Source organism: Sturnus vulgaris, chromosome 14 (genome assembly GCF_052056855.1).
Source record: "Sturnus vulgaris isolate bStuVul1 chromosome 14, bStuVul1.hap1, whole genome shotgun sequence".
Lineage (NCBI taxonomy): Eukaryota > Metazoa > Chordata > Aves > Passeriformes > Sturnidae > Sturnus > Sturnus vulgaris.
The window spans coordinates 1,033,745-1,056,115 of NC_142256.1; the positions used below are offsets into that span (position 1 = coordinate 1,033,745).

Sequence of the window (22,371 nt, forward strand, 5' to 3'; positions counted from 1 at the left end):
CCCTTCCGCTCCGTCCCTTTTCCCGTTCCCTCTCCGTCCCCGTTCCAGCCCTGCTCCGATCCCCATTCCAGTCCCGCTCCGCCCCCGCTCTATCCCCGCTCCAGTTCCATTCCCGCTCCAGTCTCATTCCAGCCCCGCTCCATTCCAGCTCCAGTCCCGCTCCATTCCAGCTCCAGTCCCATTCCAGCCCCGCTCCATCCCCGCTCCGCTGGCCATGGGGGCCGGGTTCGGCGCCGGGCTGGGGCTGGCCCTGGCCTCCAGCGCCTTCATCGGTGGCAGCTTCGTCCTGAAGAAGAAGGGGCTGCTCAGGCTGTGCGGCCGCGCCAGGGCAGGTACGGCCGCTCCCAGGCGCTGTCTCCCCCGAGGGTCGTGGCAGGAATTCTGTTTGGCTTCATCCGAGGTCTCTCCTTTGTTTCCTCCGCACTCAGGGCAAGGAGGGCACGCGTACCTGCGAGAGTGGCTTTGGTGGGCAGGGCTGCTGTGCAGTAAGTACTACGCTCAGACTGTGGTAAGGCGCACTTATGGGATCACGGAATGGTCTGGGTTGGCGGAGACCCTAAAGATCATCTCGTTCCAACCCCCTCCCATAGGAACACCCACTATCCCAGGTTGCTCCAAGCGCCGTCCAGCCTGGCCTTGAACACTTCCCGGGATGGAACAGCCACAGCTTCTCAGGGTAACCTGTGCCAGGGCCTCCCCACCTTCACAGGGAAGAATTTCTTCCTGGTATCTTACCTAAACCTACTCTCTTTAAGTTTCAATCCATTCCCTCTTGTTCTGTCACTACGTGCCCTTGTAAAAAGTCTCTCTCCCTCTTTCTTGTAGGCTCCCTTCACATATTGGAAAGCCACAATTAGGTCACTCTAGAGCCTTCCCTTTTAAGAGTGTGTTCCAGTCGCTTTCATACTTTGTTAATACAATTTTTGTTTGACTGCTTGAGTTTTATCCAAGTTTCTGATGATGATGTTGATCTCATTGTAACTAAGCTATTCTAAAGTCTCATGCGCTACCAAGTTTCTCTGCTAAGCAGGAGCTGAGGAGCTGGTTTAGCTGGTTGGGTTAAAAGTTTCTGAAGTGGCCTGCCCTGAGGATGTAGTGATTATGGCACATCCAGCACCGTGTACAGCAATTTCAGCAGCTTTACTTCAAGCTTCTCAATGTTAAGAATCACGTAACTGATTTACCCTCTAAAAAGCTGTAAAAGCTGTTCCAGGAAAAGGACAGACACCTTTCAGCTTTGTGGAAGTTATGAAAACACTTTCCTCTGGTTGCTGCTCACTGTAGAGGCACATGTGACTAAGGATCACTGTGCATAACACTGAGCCTTCTCTTCCCAAGAGAACCTGTGTGGGGCTTCTGCTTGTTCTTGCTAGTGCTGTTCTTCCCTGGTTGCTCAACATACCTCAGAGAAACAGGATGCTCAGGAGGAAACTGAGGCTTTTCTGACTACACTCAAACTTGTATTATGGTGAATTGCATCCACTTCGATATTCACAGGAGTTTCTCTTGCAGTGGGAGTTGGAGAAGCCGCAAATTTCGCTGCCTATGCCTTTGCCCCTGCAACACTGGTAACTCCACTGGGTGCTCTGAGTGTCCTTGTTAGGTAAGCAGCTTCAGAAACAGCCTCACTTCACCCACCAGCCCTTAGTGATGGCAGTTGCTCTGCTGTCTTCCCTCAGGTATCCATTTCTTGTCCTAATTGGTTTTGGATGGTTTGGTTTTCTTTGTTTTTTCAGTGCAGTTCTGTCTTCCATCTTCCTGAATGAGCAGCTGAATGTTCACGGGAAGATTGGCTGCATCCTGAGTATCCTGGGCTCCACTGTGATGGTGATCCATGCTCCGCAGGAAGAAGAGGTTTCCAGCCTGGAGTCAATGGCAGAGAAGCTGAAAGATCCAGGTACTAAAGGATTCCTGGTGACTTCAGGGTAATGACAGTAGAAGATGGGATACAACTTGTATAGATTGCCCTTGGAAAGGGCTGAACTTAATGGTAATTGAGCTATTTTTTGTTCTGCACACCCCACTGGAATCATTAATAGTTACCAAGTAGGCTGGTGATTTTACTGTCTATGAGGTACAGATGCAAAAAGTGAGGAGCAGGGAAATGAGGTGCAGCTGTCAGGAGCAGGGAGTGGCCTGTGGCAGTGCCAGAAATTGCAGGGAGAATTCCTGTATATAAGGGTGGTAGTGGTGTGGCTGAGAGAAGACAGAGGAGGAAAATTCAGGCAGAAGAATTCAAGGCAAAAGAATTCAAGGAGTTATGCCCAAGATCAGGTAGTCCTGGTATTTATGTTAGAGGATGAATCAAGTCGCATGCATATGACGTAGGCAATAGTACAAATGGCAGAATAAGCCAAAAGAGATGGAGGAAGGAAGCATAAGGAGAAGAGCAAAGCAGAGTGACAGGTAGATGTTGCTGCTTATTAGGGGGATCACTGGCAGAGCATTCCTGTGATGTGGCACTTTCGTTTTTATCCCACCAGTCTGCAGAGTTCAGACACAGCTTCCCAAGCCTTCTGTCACCTTCCTGGGCCTCCTGCTGGACTGGTCAAAAGCTCCTCAGCTCTGTTAGTGTTGTGGAGCGTGGTTGTGCCCCGGTCCCTCTCAGCAGACTACATCCCCAACAGCCTGACTTGTGATCACACTGTAATGAGCTGTTGTCATCTCTGCAGCTTTGCTCAGGCTTTCCAACCCTGTTCCCTTCAGATGGAGGCCCGAAAGGTTGATGGGGCACTTAGCTACCTGTCCTCAGTCTCTACTTGCTGTTCAGTCATATCCATCACTGGTGTTGCTGTGTTCTGATGGGAGTTCTTGAATTTTTCTTTCTCCAAGGATTTATTGTATTTGCTGTGTGTGTCCTGGTGAGCTCCCTTCTGCTCATCTTTGTGGCTGGACCCCGTTATGGACAGAGCAACGTCCTGGTTTATGTTTTGGTCTGCTCTGCCATTGGCTCACTGTCCGTATCCTGTGTCAAAGGCCTGGGGATTGCCCTGAAAGAATTGTTCTCTGGGAAGCCAGTCCTGAAGGAACCCCTGGCCTGGGTGCTCCTGGTGTGTCTGGTGATCTGCATCAGCACGCAGATCAACTATCTGAACAAAGCCCTGGACATTTTCAACACCTCTGTGGTCACACCCATTTACTACGTGCTGTTCACCACAGCAGTCATGATGTGCTCAGCCATCCTCTTCAAGGAGTGGCAGCACATGGTGCTGGACAACATCATCGGCTCCATCAGTGGCTTCCTCACCATCGTGTCCGGCATCTTCCTCCTGCACGCCTTCAGGGACATGCCCTTCACCCCCACCCTCCTGCCCCTCTTCCTGCAGCCAGGCAGGGCAGACCCACACCTGCCCTGGAGCAGTGCAGACAGACACCAGTCCTGTCAGCACCAGCCTCTGCTGCCCTCGGAGGATAAGGGCTCTCAGAGTGCAGAGGAGGAGGAGGAGAAGTGAAAGCAGGTGAGGAAGCATCTGAACTGCTGGCTTCCTGCTCCCACTGCCAAGGCTGAACGTGCTGCTGCAGGAGCAGAAGCTGAGTTACCATCTGCCTGCCCCAGGCACCACCACACTGACAGGAGGCTGACAGGGCCAGCAGCCTCCTGTGGCTACAGAAAGGAGTCCTGGGAACTGCCCAGTTCCTGGCACCCTGTGCTTCTTCATTGTTATTTTATGTGAAGAATTGATCTGCCCTCATCAGGACTCAGACCTCGGCTGTGCAGAGAGAGAGGCCTGCAGCACTAACACAGTGCTAACCCTGACTCCATGGCAGATCACACATTTGGGGAGGCTCACGCTGTTTTTTAAAACCAGAATTAACAGTTACAGAATTACCTAACATGGTGCTAAGGTTATGCAGAGAGAAGATGGATGTCTGGCTTTAAAGGTGACATACAGAGAGTATTAATGCAAAAATTCCTCTATCAAGTACTTGATTTTGCTCACTCTGCTAGAATTTATTTACAGATTCACACCAAAAAAAAGAATACAGCCCAAACTGGGAAACTTCAGTGGTGCTGCCACATGCTGCTGTAGCTCTTACAGAGGGACCAACCTCTTAATGCAACGTCTGCTGTGCAGGTTGATGAAGCTTCCTGTGTTCTATTAAAAACTGATCTGTTCAGTTACCAAGTGGTGAGTGATACATTTATACCAAGAGCTGCGTGAACACTGGAAGGCATGAAGGATCACAGGGATAGAGAGAACTCTGTGAGTGCTCCAGAGAAACTCAAGTTACGACAGGAGAGGGAATCACCTACTCTGGGAACCTAATCCTTAGCTACTGAGGTAAGTTTCTAACAGGTAACTAGACAGCTGTGTCCTCACTGACATGGGTTTACATCTGCAATAGCTGCTGAACACATCCTGAGTTTGTTCCCAGAAAGGCTGCTGGCTACAAGCCACCCACAGTAGGAGCTCACACGCTTTGTCCAGCAGCCCCTGCAGTGGGTAGTGTGCAGAACTGCTTTACCAGGCTCCTGTGTAGAGCTTCAGACCACTGTCAGTGTTATTCCAGGCTTCCCAGAGCCCTGCAGCATACAAACACTGCTGAAATGCTGCCTTCCCAGAGACCCGATCAGTAGTTGGTTGTTTTTCCAGTTTGAAGCTCCTCTTTGTGTCCTGGGGGCAGAGGTCTGGAAGACACACCCAGAGGCCTCTCACCAGTGACCTCCACACGTGAAGGTGCACAAGGTTATAAAGCAGCTGGTTAGTTATTCCCTGCATTTAGTCTCTCTAAAGGAACGACTCTCCAGGACAGCAGGAGCTGTTGACCTTCTGAGGAAGAAGAGGAAAGGCCACAGCCTCTCCCAGAAACAAGTCTGATTCATGAGACCAAATTAATTGAGCAACAAATCAGAATTCAGAAAAGGCCTTCTAGCCAGAAGACAGTTATGCCCCCTTCCTACTAATTTTGCCATAAATAGGATCACTGGGAGGGAGAGAGAGTGACAAGAAGGCCAGATTTTCCATTCTCAGCAGTGATCTGAAAAAATGAGAATCTCATATTAAAAATTGACCCAGTTAATATTTATTACATTTATCCAGGGAAAGCAGTTAATGGAGCAAGTCAGCATCGACAGAGTTGTGCTGCAGTGTGAAAATTGGTCACCTGGCCGTATGAATGATCTACCTACAGAAGCCTGGAAGTATTTTCCAGCAGTGGCACTGCCTGGGATGATCACTGTTCCCAACATGCTCTTCCTGCTCAGGGTGCCTGTCCCAGCCTGCGCAGCGCAGTGATGGTGCCCGGGGGCAGAGGAGGATGTGCCTAGGAGGGCTGTTTTGTGCAGCACTGTTTAAGGCAGCGACCGTGGGCTGGCCTCACCCAGAGCCAAGCTTCCCATCAGCGCTGGGAGCATCCGTGAAACGAGCATCAGCAGCCCTCTGCTCAGCCGAGGGGGCACATTCCAAACGATCCCTGCATGGCACCGGGGTCCCGGCACAAAGGTGGCCGCTGGCCCACGGGGCGGGGAGCAGCACCCCGACCTGGAGCGTCCTTGTGTCTGTTCTGGGCTCTCATCTGGCTGCAACTTCCCCGAGACTGGCATTTAATTAAATCCTAACCCCCCTCCCCCGAGCTGATCCTGGCTCCTTCGGGCAGCGGAGTGACCAGGACTGGGCATGGGCGAGGGCCTGGCCTGGCGGGGCCGGGTCCGGCTCAGTCGGACAGGCTCTCCGAGAAGGCCGACTTGGACTTCTGCGTCTGCTCCAGCCGGTTCAGGATGAACTGGCTCGTGTCGATGAAGCGCTCCACGCAGTTCACGAAGCACGTCTCAGCCCGGCTGTCCAGCTTGGGGCCCGGCTTGTCCATGCACTTCTCCTGCACACAGCGGGGTCTCCGTTGGTCCCGGGGGCACCGCAGCCCGAGCCCCCACCCCGCACCGGGGCCGTGCTTCCGGGCATCTCCAGCCCCCGGACGCGCTCCCCCCATCGGGATCCCGGTTCTCCCGGGACCCTGACCCCTCGGGACCTCTCCCCACGCGTGGCTCTCCCCGCCCCGCCGTTCCCGGAGAGCCGCCCCCTCCCGCTCTGTGCTCACCGGAGCTGGGGCTGCTCCCACGGCGGCTCCATTTTGTCCCCATCAGCCTCCTCCCCCCGGGGGACAAAGGTCTGCGCGGCCTCCCAGCCCGCCTTGCCCCACCATCGCGACCGGGTCACCGGAGACGGCCGCCCTGCCCGCCGCCCGTACCCAGCACAGCTCGGTCATCTGGTGCACCAGCTGCTGGAAGCGCTGCTTCTGCGTCTCCACCTCGATGAAGCGCTGGAGCTGGGGGTCAGCCCCGCCCAGCCCGGCGGCGGACGGCGCGTCCATGGCGCTCCCGGTGTCGCCCCGGTCCCTCCCGGTGCCGCCGCGCCGCGACCTTCACGTGCCGCCGGTACCGCGCCCGCCCCTTCCGCCCGCGCCGCGCGCGCGCGCGCCCGCCCGCCGCGCGCCCCCTGCCGGCGGGGCGGAGCGGCTGCAGCCCGGGAGGCCGTGGAACCTTTTTATTGTCCCGGACCGCACCGGGGTGTGGTGGAGCCCCGGGGCGGTGATGGGGCTCCAGGGCGATGATGGGGCTCCGGGGTGTGACGGCGCTCTGATCATGTGATGGAGCTCCCGGGATGTGATCGAGCTCCCGGGATGCAGTGGAGTTCCAGGGATGCGATGAAGCTCTGAGCACGTGATGGAGCTCCGGGGATGTGATGGAGGTCCCGGGATGCAATGGAGTTCCAGGAACGTGATGAAGCTCTGAGCATGTGATGGAGCTCCAGGGTGCTGATGGAGCTCCAGGGATGTGATGGAGCTCCAGGGCACTGATGGAGTTCTGGGGATGTGATGGAGCTCCGGGGATGTGATGGAGTTCTGGGGATGTGATAGAGCTCCGGGGATGTGATGGAGTTCTGGGGATGTGATATAGAGCTTCAGGGATGTGATGGAGCTCCGGGGATGTGATGAAGCTCTGAGTGTGTGATGGAGCTGTGGGCGCAGCCATGGGGGTTCCCCAGGATCCTACATGCCCGTGCCATGTCCGTGGCAACTGTACCGCGGTACCTTCCGGTGTGCGGGTCTGTCCTGCTGGGTAGTGCCAGCGCTGGGCAGAGGTCAGCAGGCAGTACCCGCGGTCAGCACTCCTCATCAGCGATGTCCAGGATGCTGCCCAGCAGCGCAGTGAAGGTGGGGCGCTCCTCAGGCTTCTGTGGGGTGAGAGGGAAGCCTGGCTGGAGCCCATGTCTGCCCCAGCCATGCTCTGGGGAGCCCTGTCACCCCGCCAGGGTGGCTGGAGGTGTGACCAGGGGTGAAAGGCACGCACCTCACGCCAGCAGCTGTACATGATGGCATAGACCCGCTCCGAGGCCGCCTGCGGCCGGTACAGGCGCAGCCCTTGGATGACGTGCTCAGTTGTCTCACTGTTATTAAACCTCTCATAAGGCATCTTTCCCAGGGAGTAAACTTCCCACATCAGGACGCCTGTTGGAGGGAACAGCAGGGAGAGCTCATGGCATTGGACCACCTGTACCTGGCTTGCAGAACAGTCCCAATCTCCAAATCATCAATGCTGTGCCCTTACCAAAGGACCAGACGTCAGACTTGCTGCTGAACTTGCTGTACAGCAGCACTTCAGGAGGAGACCACCGCACTGGAAACTTGGAGCCCATGGAGCTTGTGTACTCATCATCTAGCACGTACCTGCAGCAGGAAAATGGATCAGGGTGCCTCACTTGGATTTCACATTTCGCTCCTCCACACAACTGACCAAGCCCGAAAGGAATGAGCAGCTCAGAATGACCAGAGGTTGCAGCTCTGCATGGGTTTCAGCAGTGAGTGTGTGTTGGTCAGGATTGCAGAAGAAGTTGGCTGACTTGGAAGCACAGCACAAAAAAGGGGTTGTGGAGAGAAAGCTGCAGGCGGGAGACTAGAGGTAGGGGAAACAAGATGCAAAGAGAGGGGGGAAAAAGGCCCAAGGGAAGTAAGAAAGGGATGGTGGAAAGTGGAGAGGCAGAAGGTTGAGCCAGGTAGATGAAATGGGAAGACAATGGGAAAGCAGAGCTGGAGGGTGGTGGGGACAAAGACTAAAGTGTAGAATTGATGGAAGGAGAAGATGAAGTACTGAGACCGGAAAGTGACACAGACACATCTAGCAGACCTGGAAAGACCAAAATCTGACACTTTCACGATTCCTTGGTCATTCACCAAACAGTTTCGAGCAGCCTGTGAATGGAGAGATGGAGGCAGTTACTTCTACCTGCTCTTGCCTCTCCCATCCCCCTGTAGCAGGTGAACTTCATCTCATCCCCACCCACTGAACACTTCAAGTGTTCACACTGCAAGTTCACCTGGACTGGGCCAAGCTAGAAAGTCCTCAGCAGAGAGCAAACGAGGCCTCCAAGCATCCTATTTATCTATGTAGGGGTGACTTCCCGGGTGGGATTTGGCCTGAACAAAGCAGCCACAGCCCTACCAGGTCTCTGTGCAGGAACTGCTTGGATTCCAGGTACTCCATAGCTTCACAGACATCCTTGCACATCTCCAGCAGCTCAGCTGGCTGGAACCGCTGCCGAGTTTCCCTCAGGAAGTTCAGGAGGCAGCCGTTGGCCATGTACTCAGTGATGATGAAGATGGGACGCTGCTTAGTGCAGACCCCGTAGAGCTGCACCAGCTTCTCATGAGACAGGTTCCTGTGTTGGGGACATAGGCAATTCTGAGCATCTAGAAAGCCAGGCAGCAAAGGAAGCACCTGTGAAAAAGGAGAATTTGGGAAGGGAAGGTGCTTCTGGCCCAGCTGGCAGTGGAAAACCTCCCAAGGAATCAGCACAAAATCAGTGGGAACTTGGATGCATTTTGCAGAACATGGGACTGCGCAGGACTGACCCTCCACACCTCCCAGGAGTGCAGCCATTCTGGTTAGGAGCATCCAGCACTGACCTGCATGGTGCTCACCACTTACATCATGACTTTGGCTTCATCAATAAACTCGTCCTCTGACATGGAGCCCTCCCTGATCATCTTGATGGCAACGTTGTATTGGCCTCTCCATTTCCCATACTTCACCACGCCAAACTGCCCCGTCCCGAGTTCCTTCAGGAAGGTCAGGTCCTTAGGGTCGATCTCCCATGACCCTAGGACACAGAGTGTGAGTGTGATGTAGGTGCAGGTTACCTCCCTGCACAGTGCTCCCAGTCATCTGGTCTAGCAAGCCCAAGAAAAGCTCATAAGCATTTACTGCCTGAAAAATCATCCACAAAATCAGAGACCTGTTCCTCCAGGGGATGGGAGCAAGGTAGCTTGTGGAGTCTTTTGGTCAACATAGTCACCAGAGGGCATTTGGGAAGTGGTTCCTGAGAAGGCTACGAGCCGTGGGACACCCAGGATCCCACCGTGGGAAAGTTGCTGCTAACAGAAACAAACCCTACATCCAAGAAATTGTGAGGTAGCCCAGGTTGGCTTACCATAGCCAAGGCCAGCTGTGGAAGGAGCACTTTTCTTGTGCTGAGACACGGGGTACTTCAGTCTGGATATAAGCCCTGAAACACAGCAGCAGAGATTGCCGCTCTAGGCTTACCTGCCACATTCCAGCAGGGAACACAACTCCTGCCTTTGGCACAGGAAGGTGGGGATACTTTGGTGCCAGTGAAAACACTGCTGGCTTCACTCTATCTCCAGAACACTGACCTGCAGAGTTGTGCTGGTGGTACGTGATAAGCTCTGGGATGCTGTTGAAGAGGTGTTTTTCTGCCAGGTAATACTGATTCTGGGGGGTGCAGCACACGACATAGTGGCGAATCGTGCCTTGGGGGTCTCTGGAGAGGGAGAACATGAGGTCAGTGCCATGGGGAGGAGAGGCAGAGGGTGAGGGGTGCCTGGAGGGGCCCTCTGAGGGAGGTTCTTACGCAGAGGACTTGGCATAGACGGAGACAGTGTATTTCCCTGTCTTGCTGGTGGAATCCCGGACAATGAAGCCCCCTTCCTTACCCTAAAACAGAAAGGGGAAAGGGCACTGGGTGGTTGTGGGGAGGTGTGACTGTAACAGGTAAAACTTAAAGTGAGTGAAGATCACAGCATGGCTGGAGAGGATGCAGTGAGTCAGAGGAATCCTGAATTCATTCACTGAATCCATTCCAGTCCTTGCATGGGAAGCCACCTCCTGAAGTGGCTGCCTGGAGGAGCTCACATTGGGATAGGGAAGATTCCTGGGGCTGTTGGGGCAATACTTCTCTCCCAGCCAGGAGAGTGACGCTCCTCTCCAAAGCCAGGATTGGTCCCGTGCTGAACACAATGTGAGAAGAGCCCGTGGAGGGCTGGTGTGTAGAACAGACCCAGCCTCGGGAGCAACACTTACCTCCTGTTTCAGCAGCTGCTCCGCTTGGCTCCGAGTGATATTTTTTGAGTACCACCTGGAATAGGGACACAGCCATCAGGGAGATCTCCACAGCCACCTCTGTCCCCGGGACAGTCTGACCCTGGCCCAGCCAGGACAGGCAGTGCAGAGAGCAGAGCAGGGATGGCTGCCAGGGGCTGGAGGCTGTCAGAGGATGTGGAAGAGGGAGAATGACCCAGCCAGGCTGGGTTCACAGACTGTGTAGAGTAACAATCAATTGGAAAATGTCTCCAACCAAGTGCAACTCTTACTCAAAGATCTCCAGGGAATTTCTGGTTTCAGTGACGTAGTTGCTGGGGATGTATCCTTCCCTCCTGCGGGAGAAAAGGGGCTGGTCACACTCTGATGGAGGAGGCCAAGGGGAAAGGATATTCCTGTTTCAGGAGGCTGAGTAGAAATAGGCTCAAAAACTTTGGTGCAAACCCATCTGGGGAGGGCTGACACCACAGCTGGTTTCAGCCTCCTCCTCCTTCCCAGGGCAGCCCACAGGTGGGCAGGCAGCCTGTCCTCACCCTTGGGGTGCCAAAGGGGTGTCCCTGAGCACCAGGGCAGGGCAGCGCTGCAGAGCCACGGCCACGGGCAGTGGGAGCTCTCACCCGTTCTTGTCAAGGGCTTTCCACCAGGGCAGGTGGCTCTCCTCCAGGATGAAATACTCCTCGCCCTTCTGCAGCTGCAGGTCCTGTGCGTTCATCGGCTCGTAGTTGTACAGAGCCACCACCTTCTTCATCTCCCCTGCTGTGTTGGCGGCTGGCTCAGGAGGCAGAGGCTTCATCACCATCTTCCCAGGGAGAGGGAGAGTGTGGGACACGGTCAGGCTTGCACACACACCACGTGAGACCCTTTCAAGCCTGGGAGGGCAGTGCTCTCAGGCAAGGTCAGCACAATGTTTGTCTCAGCTCCCACAAGTATCTCTACCAGAACACCAATTTCTTCTCCCTGGACTTTTTATCAAAACATTTTTACCCATCTCCAGAAAAGGTAAATGTTTTCTCTTTACCTTTTGGCTTAACCTGTGACTCTTCCAGCCTTCATCAGGGCTTAATCTCTCAGCTGCCCTGGAAAACTTCAGGGTTGAGATCATTTGACTTTCCTATAGGCCTTTGGGCTCCATTCCCTGTTTCAAGCTCCTTCTCCATTAGGTCACCATCTTGACCCCCCCTCCCCAGAGCAGAGTCCTGCCCTGTACATCTCTGAGCAGTCATTGAACATGTTGGCTTTTTCCAGGTAGACTTTTCTGCAACACTTTAGAGCAAACCCTGATGTTGGCCTTTACCTGGTCCTCCTCAGGAGTTGGGGGAAGGGGCTTCTTTGTCTTGCGATGTGACCGCCCGACTTTCAAACCTTCAGAACAGAGAAGGGGCTAACGTGAGAAAAGATCCCTGGCTCTGTGATGTGGTGGTCCCCAGGGCAGGGGAACGAGGCAGTGGGAGGGTGCCTGGTGCCTTACTGCCATTCCTGCTCTCCAGAATCTGGCAGCCCATGGCATTCTTGGCTGTCTGGGAGCAGCACAGGTACTGGCCGTCGATCCAGAAGCAGGGGTGGTACTTCTGGACCAGGTCGCTGTTGTACCGAATCACTGTGGCAGAGGAGGGAAGACGTGTGTGACCCAGGGCTGTGTCCCCAGCCTGCTGCAAGAGCTCTCTGCTCCCTGAATGCAAGTGGTCAGCTGCATTAAATCATTTCCTCTCAGCTGTGCTGCTGTGCTGTCCCCTGTGCTCTGATGTTCAGGTTTTCCTCAGCTTACCACTTTTGTTTCAGTACTGTGGCTGTGCAATCCCTGTGACCCAGGGAAGGGCCAGGCTTGTCTCTCAGGTCTGATTTAAGCTCTTGAGCAGCTCTGCAAAGGGGCCTGAGCATGCTTGGAGCCAGTCACAGAAGGACCTGGCCCTCCTGCCAGCCAAAATATCCAATAACCCCCAGGCTGCTCTGGCCCATGGTTCACAGCTCTTTTGAGTCCTTTTTTTCCTAGGAGTGGGGTGGGACACCAGTGCTGTGCCTGGCTTTTCCATGGGGAGAGGAGGGCACTGTACCACCCTGTACCTGCTCAGAGACTTCCCTTGCAGGGAGAATATTCCCTTGCCAGGCAGGCTGACCAGCCTCCTCATACATCTCCCCAGGCCAGAGGGATAACTGGATGTGCCTAAACACTGCCAACAGCCTGAGGCTGGCCCTCAGCAGCTGCATGGGGTGCAGAGAGCCCGTTCTTTAGTGGAGTAAGAGGACGACATCTTGTCGGCAAAAAGACAGCATTTTCTCTCCTTTCCCTGTGATTCTACACTGGCTTGAGCTGCCAGAGCAACCCTCCTCCCTCATCAGGGAAGTGGGGAGAGGACTGGCTGCTCTGCTGGGGCTCTGGTGAGATAACCAACTTCCCCGTTATCAGCCTGCCCCTCTTCCGCCTTGTTCGAGCCAACTTCCCCGTGTCAACTCAAGCAGCTAATCCCACCCTGCCAGCACAAAGCCACAAAAACACACACACACATGCGCCAGGAGGCACATACAGGCGGCTTCAGCAGATTTTGGGTGGTCAGAGGCCCTTGGCACAGCGCTGCTGCAGCACACTCCCAGCTCGAGGAGGGAGCACCCACCCAGCTGAGCATTAGCTCAGCATCACCAAACAAGGCCCGGTTTGGGAAGGACTCCCTGCAGGTTTGTGGTCCATATTTCCTAAAGCACTAGGCACTCAGCCCTCACATGCCAACTGTATGGCCACATCTACTCTTTCCTCTTGCCCTCAACGATTTCTGAGCCTGCTTGAGCTACTTCGGAGCAAGTTTGTGAGAAGGCAAGGAGCCTCAGCCGAGGTAGCTGTGGTGCTGCAGAGGGTGACAGTGCCCACCTGCCCCGGAGCAGGAGCAGCTCGCTGTTCCTCATACATGGGATAGGTAACCATGAGCCAGCGAGCCGCTGTGAGCCTGGTACTGTGGGTCAGGCTCAGGCACAGCTGAGTGCCCGTGTTGGCTTCCCAAGGGAGCTGCAGAGCCCCCGCACTCACCGCTCTTCAGCTGATGGATCCAGCGCTTGCGCAACTCCTCCGTCGGGGAGAAGATGTAGAGGGGCCCTTCGTCATAGACCACCTGCAGGACCACGGGCAGGGCTCTCACGGCACGCACGGGGGGAGCCGAGCCTTGTGGCCACCCCGAGCCAGCCCTGCCGGTGTCTGCTGGCCCCGCACGGTGCTCGCGGGACCGTGACAAAGAGGTTAAAATAAGCCCCCTCCCCCGAGACTTTCCACTTCCCTCTCTGACTTTCGGTGTGCCGGGGGTGCGCTGGGTGCCAGCAGGGCAGGCAGCTGGGCTGGGGGCTGAGTGTGCAGCCACCATCCCTCCAGCATCAGCCAGGGGACTGAAAGGGGCAGGACAGAGCTCAGAAGCAGGTTTCCATCTTAAACAGAGCTGGTTCAGGGCTCAAAGAAGTTCACCTGGCTACCCCGTGCAGTGTGGGCAAGCAGCAGAGTGTCTGCAAGCAGCTGAGTGACATCTGGCACTGGGGCAGTGATGCCATGTTTTACCCCAGGCCCCTGTGGGGTCCTCCCCTCAGGACTTGCCACCAGGCAGAGTGCACCAGCAAAGAGGGTGCAGTGAAAACTCACCTGGAAGGGGTAGGGGAACCGCTCGATGATTGAGATCTGCTCCATGTTGTTGTAATCCTCCCCTTTTCTCTGGAAGAGAGAGGAAGAGAGGGATGATGGCATCCTGTTGCTCAGCTGCTGGCATCTCCTCTGGAGCAAGCCCACAGCTTTTGGCATCCTCCTGCTCTGCATCAAGCTGGACCCCTGGTACGGTATGGACAGAGCTCCCCATGCCAAGCAGGGCTGTCCCCACTGCCAACACCCCAGGGACTCTCCCTACTCCCCCAGCAAGGGGACAGCAGGACAGATGCAGAGACCCTCCTCACCGGGACCTGTCGCTCAGGGGGAGGGTTGTTTTCAGGTGCCACTGTCTCCACACAGGTGATCTTCTCAATGTCCACCGAGCCCTTCTTACTGCCCCGGCGCTGCAAGAGACACTCTTGGTTCAAATGGTCACAAATGGAGACTGGAGAGACTCAAACTAACCCCTCTCCCTGTCCAACCACCCTTTGGGCTACGAGCTGGCAAGGGACAGCTGGTGATCCCGGACACCAGCACGGTGCAGCCCCTGTGGCTACAGACTCACCCCCCGCTCAAAGTCATACTCGTAGTAGGACAGCTTGCTCTCCGTCAGTAGGAACAGGCGCTTCTTGAAGTTGAGGGGAGATGTTTTCTTCTTCTGCTGCGAGCGCTTCAAGAAGATGCTCTCCAGGATGACACTAGCCATGTCTCCCCCGTGCTGCGCTCACCCGGTTGCTGTGGGCAAGACAATGCTGGCACGGCGCTTGTTCAGCCCAAAACCTGCTGGACCTCGCTCAGGTGCACTCTCCCCCTTGCCCTAAGTGCAGACAGGGTGCTGGGACCCCCACAGCAGGGGGAACCAGCCGCAGAGGCGTGAGGGCAGGTCAGTGTGGATGGTCTGTGACCTCTCCTGGCCACCACCAGCAGCTGCATACCAAGCCACCACCCGGATGGCTCCTACTCCTGCTGAAGAGGGATATGCAAGATGGACAGAGAGCTGGAGAAAGAAGGAAACGGGGGAAGCTTGGAGCCCCAGGGAGGAGTGCAGAGCCAGCTGTGACACCCCGCAGCTCCTCCCCTCCGGCTCTGTGCATGTGAGCCTGTGTGAGCAGTTTCCTCCTGCCCCACCGCAGGCACTTCGTGCTGGGGACCTGCTGACTTGGCAGCGTGCAAGGGGTGGCCACGGGCGACCAATCCCTGAAAAGCTGTGGGTAGGTGCTGGCCCTAAAAAGCCACAGTGTAGTGCTGCCCAGAGCACGGAGTAGCCCCAAAGTCATCCTTCCCTTGTGTGTCCATGGAGCCTGCAGGAGTGCAGCGGTGGAGCTCAACCCCCCTTCCTCCCCTATGAGCAGCACTTATCAGTGGCCAGGCTTGAAGGGCTGCCTCCAGCCAGCAGGCAGAGGGGTTAAATCCTCCACCAGCCATCAGAAAAGCTCCCCTGAGCCTCTCCTGGGAAGGAAAGGGCTCACGAGAGCCCTGCCTCCCACTGCTGCCTGGCCTTTAGGGGCTGGAAATTGCCCTGGCCCATGACTTGGAGCAGCCCATGCATCTCACCCCATTCCTCCATGCTGTACCCAGGAACCCCAGGTGGACCCAGCACCCCCAGAGCCACGTGGTTGGAGCTGTGGCTGTGACCAGCACCTGACTGCAGTCTGGGGAGCTGATGAGTGAGCTGTGTGGAGCCACTGCTGAGCTCTGATCCCCTGGAGCCCAGCTCCATCTCCTGCCTGACCACCTACAGTCCCTGCTTCCCCTTCACCCACACCTTGTTCCCTTTTTTCCTCCTATAAGCACAGCTTTGGAAATCAACCTGGGAGAAGCTGGTTTTGTCCCCTGTTCCCCACAGCCCATCTCCTCGAGGAGAGGCTCAGAGATGGGCCAGAGACAGGAGTTCAGCCCCCCATTCCCCAGCTGAGTATTCCATCCACTCTCCCCACACAGGAGATGGGCATTGGCTCACTCACAACAGGGATCAGGTGGGGAACAAAGATTCCAGGACCAAGTCCCACACACTATGCCTCTCTCCAGGGCAAGTCTCAGCCTGAGGACAGGAGCAGAGTTGTCGTCCCATCTGCTAGCAATGCCCAGATCCTCTCTGCTGCTGCAGTACTGACCCTGCCCCACTGTCACCAGAGAGGCTGGCGACAAGCAGGATTCCCTCTCCCAGGTTTCCCTCTGCCCCCCTTGTGGCTCTTATGGCACACACCAGCTTTGTTTGAGTGGTCAAAAAACCCCAACTTAAAAAAATTAACTTAAAAAAATTAGTCATCAGAGTCTTTTGGAAAAAACAGCAGCCTGGATGTGCTGATTGAGGTCTCAGGAGGAGGGATCTGTGGTCCCTGCAGGTGGCTGGTGTGGCCCCTGACCCCCAGGCTGCTGGCAGGGTGATGGCTGAGCCCAGAGTGAACCCCGGAACCACTCTGTAGCCCTGTGCCTCATTTTGCCTGCTTATGAAGTGTGGCTGCTGATCCTGTGTCCCAACAGCAGGAGGGCTCCCATTGCCCCCCGGCACAGACACAGGGGCTGGGCAGAGAGGCTTTGGGCTCCAGCCCATCCCAACTGCAGTTCCAGGTCCCTGGAGTTTTACCTGGTGTCACAGTAGCGGGGTCATGGCCAGCAGTGCCAGGCAGGTGGGACACGTCCTCACTGTGTCCTCTGGATGGAACTGCCAGAGGGGAAAGGACAATGAGTGTCTCAGAGGGCTGTTGTGCTCCATCATGGCACAGCCTCCCTGTCCCCAGCAGTGCCACCAGACACATTCTGTCCCTGCCTGTCCTTGGCGTGGTGGGAGCCCCACAGGGCTCACCCCCACAGCCACCACTGCTGCGCTATGACAGCAGAGTGACGAGCGGGTGGGTGGAAGTATGTCCTGTGTCCCCCCCCTCCAGCTAGTGTGACTTCCTGCCATGCTCACACCTCGGCCCAGCGTGCTCTGAGACCACCACCAGGCCCGGCACACACTGCCTCGTGCCACGGGACACTGTGTCCTGCCATGGTCGCAAGGCCATCTCTCCTCCTGCTAGGGAGCTGAGTCACTGCTGGCTGATGTGGGGCTGGCAGGGACCTGGCATTCCCGGGACAAGAGGGAAGGGTGACAGAGTGTCTGTGAGTGACAAACTTCACAGCCCCCAGTTTTCAGGGGTGTCAAAGATGATGGGTGGGAGGGACAGAGGGGGAAACCTCCTGCATGGGAGAGACTCATGAGCAAACCCAGAGCTGTACCCTCGCAGTGCCCATGGCAAAAAGCACAGGTGAGGAATGGCCAAAGACACAAGCAGAACCCCAGCCCTCCTCTTGGCCACCCCTGGGGACCCTGGCACCCACGCACCCCTGTGATTCCCTGCTCCAGCACAGCCTGCAGCCCCGGCATCCCCACCCCACCTCCCAGCCCCATGGCCAGGTGACTGGGGTCAGATGCCACCTGCTTGGAACTGGTCAGGCAGTGGGACAAGAGCCCTCCCAGCTTGGCTCACCCGCCCCATGTGACCTGTGCCCAGCATGGCTCTCCTGCCCCCAAATGAGCCCAGCAGAACTCTGAGGCCACCAGCACAGGCCACATGGAGCCTCCCGCCACCCCGGCCGTCCCACAGCCACATCAGCAGAGCCCCACTGGTGCCCAGAGCGCAGTGGTGCCCCGTGCCATGGCTCTGGGGCTCCACACTCACCGAGCCTTCCCGTTGCCGCTCCGGTCAGCCGGGGTCCTGCCGTGCGCCCACCCCGGCGCTTTGGGGTGGCTGTGGCAGCAGGGACAAGGAGAGACGGCAGGGTGCGCAGGGAGGAAGGACGGGGCCGGCCAACCCCACCCTTTCAGTTCCCCTTTTTTCGTTTTCTGACTCAGAGGCAGCATTTGTGTTTCCTCCTGCAGGCAGCTGTGCCATTGCCATGGGGTCACCAGGGCACCGGCCGTGGCCAGAGCCTGCCCTGCACTGTGGGCAGTGCCAGGTGTTGGCTGAGTTGAGACCATCCCTATGCTGTCCCAAAACGTGTTCTTTCACCCGATGTGCGTGGGGCTGATCCTCACACAGAATCAAGGTATTTTTATTTACAGTTCTATGTGGAAAGAGGTTTTGGTGGCAAATTCACAAAGCCAGCAGAGCGGCTGTCAAAACCTTTTCATTGTTTATACATTTTAGCAAATGAAAACATTAATCTTGATAGGCTACAGATTGTATCATTCATTAGTATTCTATCTTGTAGTGTTCAATGATTCCTTCATTTCTTATGTTAATTAGGCCACACGTTCAGCCTTCCTCTTCATTTGGGTCAGTCGGTGGTCTGTGAGTTGGTGGTGTGATTTCCTCATGCTGGAATCTCTCTTGTCCACTCAGAGCTGCTTCAGCACACTTGTTGAGTTAGCTTTTCTAGTTACATCCTTGTCTTGAGAGTTTTGGCAACTGTACTTGTGCTCCTAAATTCTGCATTCTCTGTGCCCACTATCAGTGGTTAGTCCTTCTTCCCAAGCCTTGTTAACTTCCACCCAGGTCTGAGATCACTGAAACATGTCAAGCCCTAAACCTTAACAAGGCCACTCTATTGACACATAATTTGTCTTTCAAACACCTGGACGTCACCTGCACCCGGCAGATCCCACAGGCCCGCACGTCGATCACACCCCCGGTCCCAGACCCAGCCTCCGTGCCGTGGCTGCCGCCCTGCTCTCCTCCCACCGCCAGGGGGCGCCGTGTGCTGTTCCCGCCCCGCAAGCTCCTCTCTATGGTTCTCAGCTCACATTCGCTTCCGCTTCCGGTCAGCGCCTCCTCTCCGGGCCGCCGCCGCCGCCAAGATGGTGAGTGCTGTGGCTGGGCTGGGCTCCATCCGCCGGCATCCGCCCCGGGGCTGCGCCGCACCGGGCTCCCTCCGCTGCGATGGGTGCGTGCTGGGCTGCCAGGCCGGCGCGGGGGCTTCCCCATCCCCGGATGGCAGCGTAGAGCCCGAGGGAAGGCGAAGGGCGGGAGCTGGGCCTTCGGAGCGGGATGTGGTGTATGCGCAGCGGCAGTGACCGGCTTCTCTCCTTGTCCTCCAGGTGAACGTGCCGAAAACCCGCCGGACCTACTGCAAGAAATGCGGCAAGCACCAGCCGCACAAGGTCACGCAGTACAAGAAGGGGAAGGACTCGCTCTACGCGCAGGGTGAGGACGGGCTCCCTCCGGGGTTGCTGCGGGCGGTCCGGGTGTCGTGTTCCCTGCACGAGTGGTGTAGATTGGGAACATTTGTATGGCTTCCGAGGACAGCTTGACCTAAAGGATGTGGTGTACAATAAAGGGAACTAAATCAATAAGACAGAAGGAGAAAGACTAAGGACGTGTTAGCCCAAAGCACTTTCGGATGGTTGTAGTATAGAAATATTTGACTAATTAGGGAACGTACTCTGGATGAACCAAGCTGGCTGTGAAAGCACAACTGAGGCCCAGGCTGCCCGAAGGAGAGCCCTGCCTATTGAGCATGGGCTGTGAGTTTAAAATGTGCTGGCCCTTCAAGTCGAGGTGAAAGAAAGTGAATCCAGTGGTAGTTTCACCAGTAGTGATGTGGATTAATTATGCAAATGTCACCTGAACAGGACTGTATAAATATTTTTGGCCCTTTGTGTGCTCGCCTTGAGAATTTACCATGCAGCACCCTTCTCTGCACAGAACTCTGAATAAATCAAGTCCCAGCACCTTGTGTGTCTTTTTGCTGCAGAGTGAGGGAAAGGTTCCACTTCGGGGACAGCACAGGAGCTGTGCCCATGGGCTGAGCACGAGGCTTCTGGGGGAGGGAGGCACTGGTTCTGCTGGGCTGTGCAGGGACAGGCTGAGCTCTGCTGGGATTTAGGAAGTGCCAGTTGTGCTTGTAGCAACTCCTAGGTTGTTGCCTGACCAGAGCCATTTTTCCCACAGGAAAAAGGCGCTATGATCGGAAGCAGAGTGGGTATGGGGGCCAGACAAAGCCCATCTTCCGTAAAAAGGTGAGTGTTGCTCCTCAGGAACAAGAAACTTCCTTGGCAACCCACATGCCCAGCTGAGGGAGGATTTCTCAGTGCTCTGCTCTGGTTGTGTTAGGGCAGCTCTATGCTGGCAGTGCAGGCATCCCCTCCTCATCACAGAATGGGTTGGGTTGGAAGGGACCTTAAATGTCATCTTGTTCCAGCCCCCTGCCGTGGGCAGGGCCACCTTCCACTATCCTAGGTTGTTCCATCCAGCCTGGCCTTGGACACTTCCAGGGATGGGGCAGCCACAGCTCTGGGAAAGCTGTGCCAGGGCCTCACCACCCTCACAGGGAAGAATATCTTCCTACTCTCTAATCTAATTCTCTGTCAGTGTGAAGCCATTTCCTGCTGCCCTGCCACTCTGTGCTCTTGTAAAAAGTCCTTCTCCATTTCTCCTGTAAGCTCCCATCAAGTACATGGCTCATCTCCTTGCTGTCCTGTCTCAAGGAGATGCTTTTCATTTGCAGAGTGATTTGGGCTGTGTTTGCAGAGCAGGCTGTCAGCTTTGATGCTGCAGGGGAGTGGGGTCTTTTTGGGAGGGATACTTGCAGTGGAAGGAAAGTTCCTTCACTGCTTGCCCAAGGGGAAGAGCTTGACAAAGGGAAAGGAGCTGTCTGCTTGCTTGGTTTGGTATTTACATTAGGGAAGCAAAACCCAGTGAGTGAATTTGTTAGTGTGAATTGTTTAGTTATGCTCGTAGAGCTGCTTGGCTTGTTGCTGGGAAGCCCTGGTGTCCTGCTGGAGGTGTACAGGAAGCCTTCCAGCAGGAAAAAAATAATGAGGCAGTGGATTTTCAACTTGACTTTGTGCCAGGAAGTGGGGAGACCTCATAGAAAATGCTTCTGCAAGCAGGATACACCAAGCAGCTACATTGCTGGCACTCTCTACCTGTACAATTGGGAACAATTCCCTGCAATTTTCATTTCTGTTTTTTCACAGTCAGCATTATATGGATGATTGGCTGAGGTTTTTAGCTGGTGGTTACAGCCCTGTCCAGCTGCTAGAGCAGCTTCCCAGCTTTGGATTCTACCCTCTGCAATCTTTCAGGTTTCATCCAACTTCTGAGTAGCTGCAGGTCTGCATTCAGCCTGTTGTGTCACTGCTCCTTCCAGAGAAAGTTTGCCAGTTGTCTTGCTTCCAGATGTTTCTTTTGCCCAGTTTTCTTCTGGATTTCTCCTGAGCACTGCTGGTCTGTGCTTCCACACTGTAAAATTGTGAGTTTCTTGCTCTGTTCAGTGGAACAGACTTACCCAGCATGGCTCATCTGAGCAGGAACCAGCCCTGCCCCACTGAATGCTTTTGCCAGTGCCCTTTTTGTGAAGATACTTAAAGTTCATGTTTTCAGTGGAGGGTCCCTAACTCTGTTTGTAGTCTCTCTCTACACTTTGGGAACAAACTGAATGTTCAGGAGTGCAAGGAACAAGCTCTCCCTGAGAGCAACACTTTGTCTGCTTGGGGATGCATGGTTCATTGAAACACCCTGCTCCTCCTCCCAGGCCAAGACCACCAAGAAGATTGTGCTGAGGCTGGAATGTGTGGAGCCCAACTGCAGGTCCAAGAGGATGCTGGCAATTAAGAGGTGCAAGCACTTTGAGCTGGGAGGAGACAAGAAGAGAAAGGTGAGTTTGTATTCTGTGAGTAGCTGAGAGAGGGGGCAATAATCAGTGGTGAATAAACTCACTCTTGTCTCTTGCTTCTTACAGGGCCAGGTGATCCAGTTCTGAGCATCATCCTACTCATCATTACGGACCATATTAAAGTAATTAGATTGATCCCTTGCTTTTTAAAATGTGTTTTCTCTTGGGGTGGGAGCTGTGAGTACATCAATTTAGCAGGGACGTGTTGCTTGCAGAACCGTTTAACAGAACAGTTTTAACCTGGCTCTTGAAAAATCCCTGCCCATGCCTAGGATCTCTTTACTGTGTTTCCAAGAGGTGTTTTGGAATGGGTGCCAGTGACTTCTCTGCATGAACATGGTGCAGGCTCGTGTATGAACTCCCCTGAACAGCCCCTGCACGTGGCCATAGGTCCCTTTTTACAAACAGCTGTACTGCCCTGAGGAGCAAAGGCTTTGGAGCACCTAGTGGGTTTGGTACCTGCACCATTAGGCAGGCGCCTAATTAGGTAATTAGGCAGGTGCCATTAGCTGTGACAGGTGAGAGAGGTGAGGCACACCTCTATGCCTATGGTTGCTCCTGGCACATGGTGTAACAGGCCTCAGCTGCCTTCACCTGTGCCAATTGCTGTTGGCTCCTCTTAGCATTCTCCTTGAAGGAGGAAGGCCAAGCACAGCAGTGAAGTTGCAAATGGGAAACAACCAGAGTGTGGTAGGTTGTAGAGACAGCCTCCAGGCCAGCTTCCCCTTAGAGAGGACCATTTGTGTGAGTAGGAAGCCTGCTGGTAGCAGGTGCTGGGAATGCAATGCAGAGTTCACCCTTAAGGGCAACTTTCTTGTAGTGG

The 22,371-nt window shown here is 55.3% G+C and overlaps 4 protein-coding genes across 8 annotated transcripts; 2 read left to right on the plus strand and 2 right to left on the minus strand.

The window, feature by feature from the left end:
• The first annotated feature begins 19 nt into the window (after positions 1-19).
• Positions 20-4,123, plus strand: LOC106853680 (magnesium transporter NIPA2-like). Its single transcript, XM_088173319.1, has 5 exons — positions 20-332; positions 429-485; positions 1,513-1,603; positions 1,737-1,897; positions 2,833-4,123. The coding sequence occupies exons 1-5, from the start codon at positions 215-217 to the stop codon at positions 3,450-3,452; spliced, it is 1,047 nt and encodes a 348-aa protein (XP_088029445.1). The 5' UTR covers positions 20-214; the 3' UTR covers positions 3,453-4,123.
• An 879-nt stretch (positions 4,124-5,002) lies between these two features.
• On the minus strand, positions 5,003-6,435 carry TIMM8A (translocase of inner mitochondrial membrane 8A). The gene is made up of 2 exons (XM_014877219.2): positions 6,187-6,435; positions 5,003-5,817 (listed from the first exon to the last, which is right to left on the minus strand). The coding sequence occupies exons 1-2, from the start codon at positions 6,307-6,309 to the stop codon at positions 5,656-5,658; spliced, it is 285 nt and encodes a 94-aa protein (XP_014732705.1). The 5' UTR covers positions 6,310-6,435; the 3' UTR covers positions 5,003-5,655.
• Positions 6,436-6,467: 32 nt separating this feature from the next.
• Positions 6,468-17,673, minus strand: BTK (Bruton tyrosine kinase). 5 transcript variants are annotated; one of them, XM_088173318.1, is made up of 21 exons: positions 17,612-17,673; positions 16,534-16,611; positions 14,512-14,681; positions 14,252-14,350; positions 13,947-14,015; positions 13,350-13,431; positions 11,802-11,930; positions 11,628-11,695; positions 11,352-11,417; positions 10,951-11,132; positions 10,606-10,668; positions 10,316-10,370; positions 9,867-9,949; positions 9,649-9,776; positions 9,426-9,500; positions 8,924-9,095; positions 8,438-8,654; positions 8,123-8,187; positions 7,547-7,665; positions 7,289-7,446; positions 6,468-7,172 (listed from the first exon to the last, which is right to left on the minus strand). In XM_088173318.1, the coding sequence occupies exons 3-21, from the start codon at positions 14,650-14,652 to the stop codon at positions 7,101-7,103; spliced, it is 2,043 nt and encodes a 680-aa protein (XP_088029444.1). In that variant the 5' UTR covers positions 14,653-14,681; positions 16,534-16,611; positions 17,612-17,673; the 3' UTR covers positions 6,468-7,100. The 5 variants fall into 5 exon arrangements, 2 of the variants coding, with proteins under 2 accessions (XP_088029444.1, XP_014732662.1); XM_014877176.2 differs by lacking the exon at positions 11,352-11,417; XR_015806854.1 differs by lacking the exon at positions 6,468-7,172 and having other exon boundaries at positions 7,417-7,446; positions 7,547-8,187.
• RPL36A (ribosomal protein L36a) lies at positions 17,504-21,683 on the plus strand. Its single transcript, XM_014877178.2, has 6 exons — positions 17,504-17,634; positions 18,531-18,732; positions 18,970-19,075; positions 19,823-19,890; positions 21,408-21,530; positions 21,615-21,683. The coding sequence occupies exons 1-6, from the start codon at positions 17,504-17,506 to the stop codon at positions 21,633-21,635; spliced, it is 651 nt and encodes a 216-aa protein (XP_014732664.2). The 3' UTR covers positions 21,636-21,683.
• Positions 21,684-22,371: the final 688 nt, after the last annotated feature.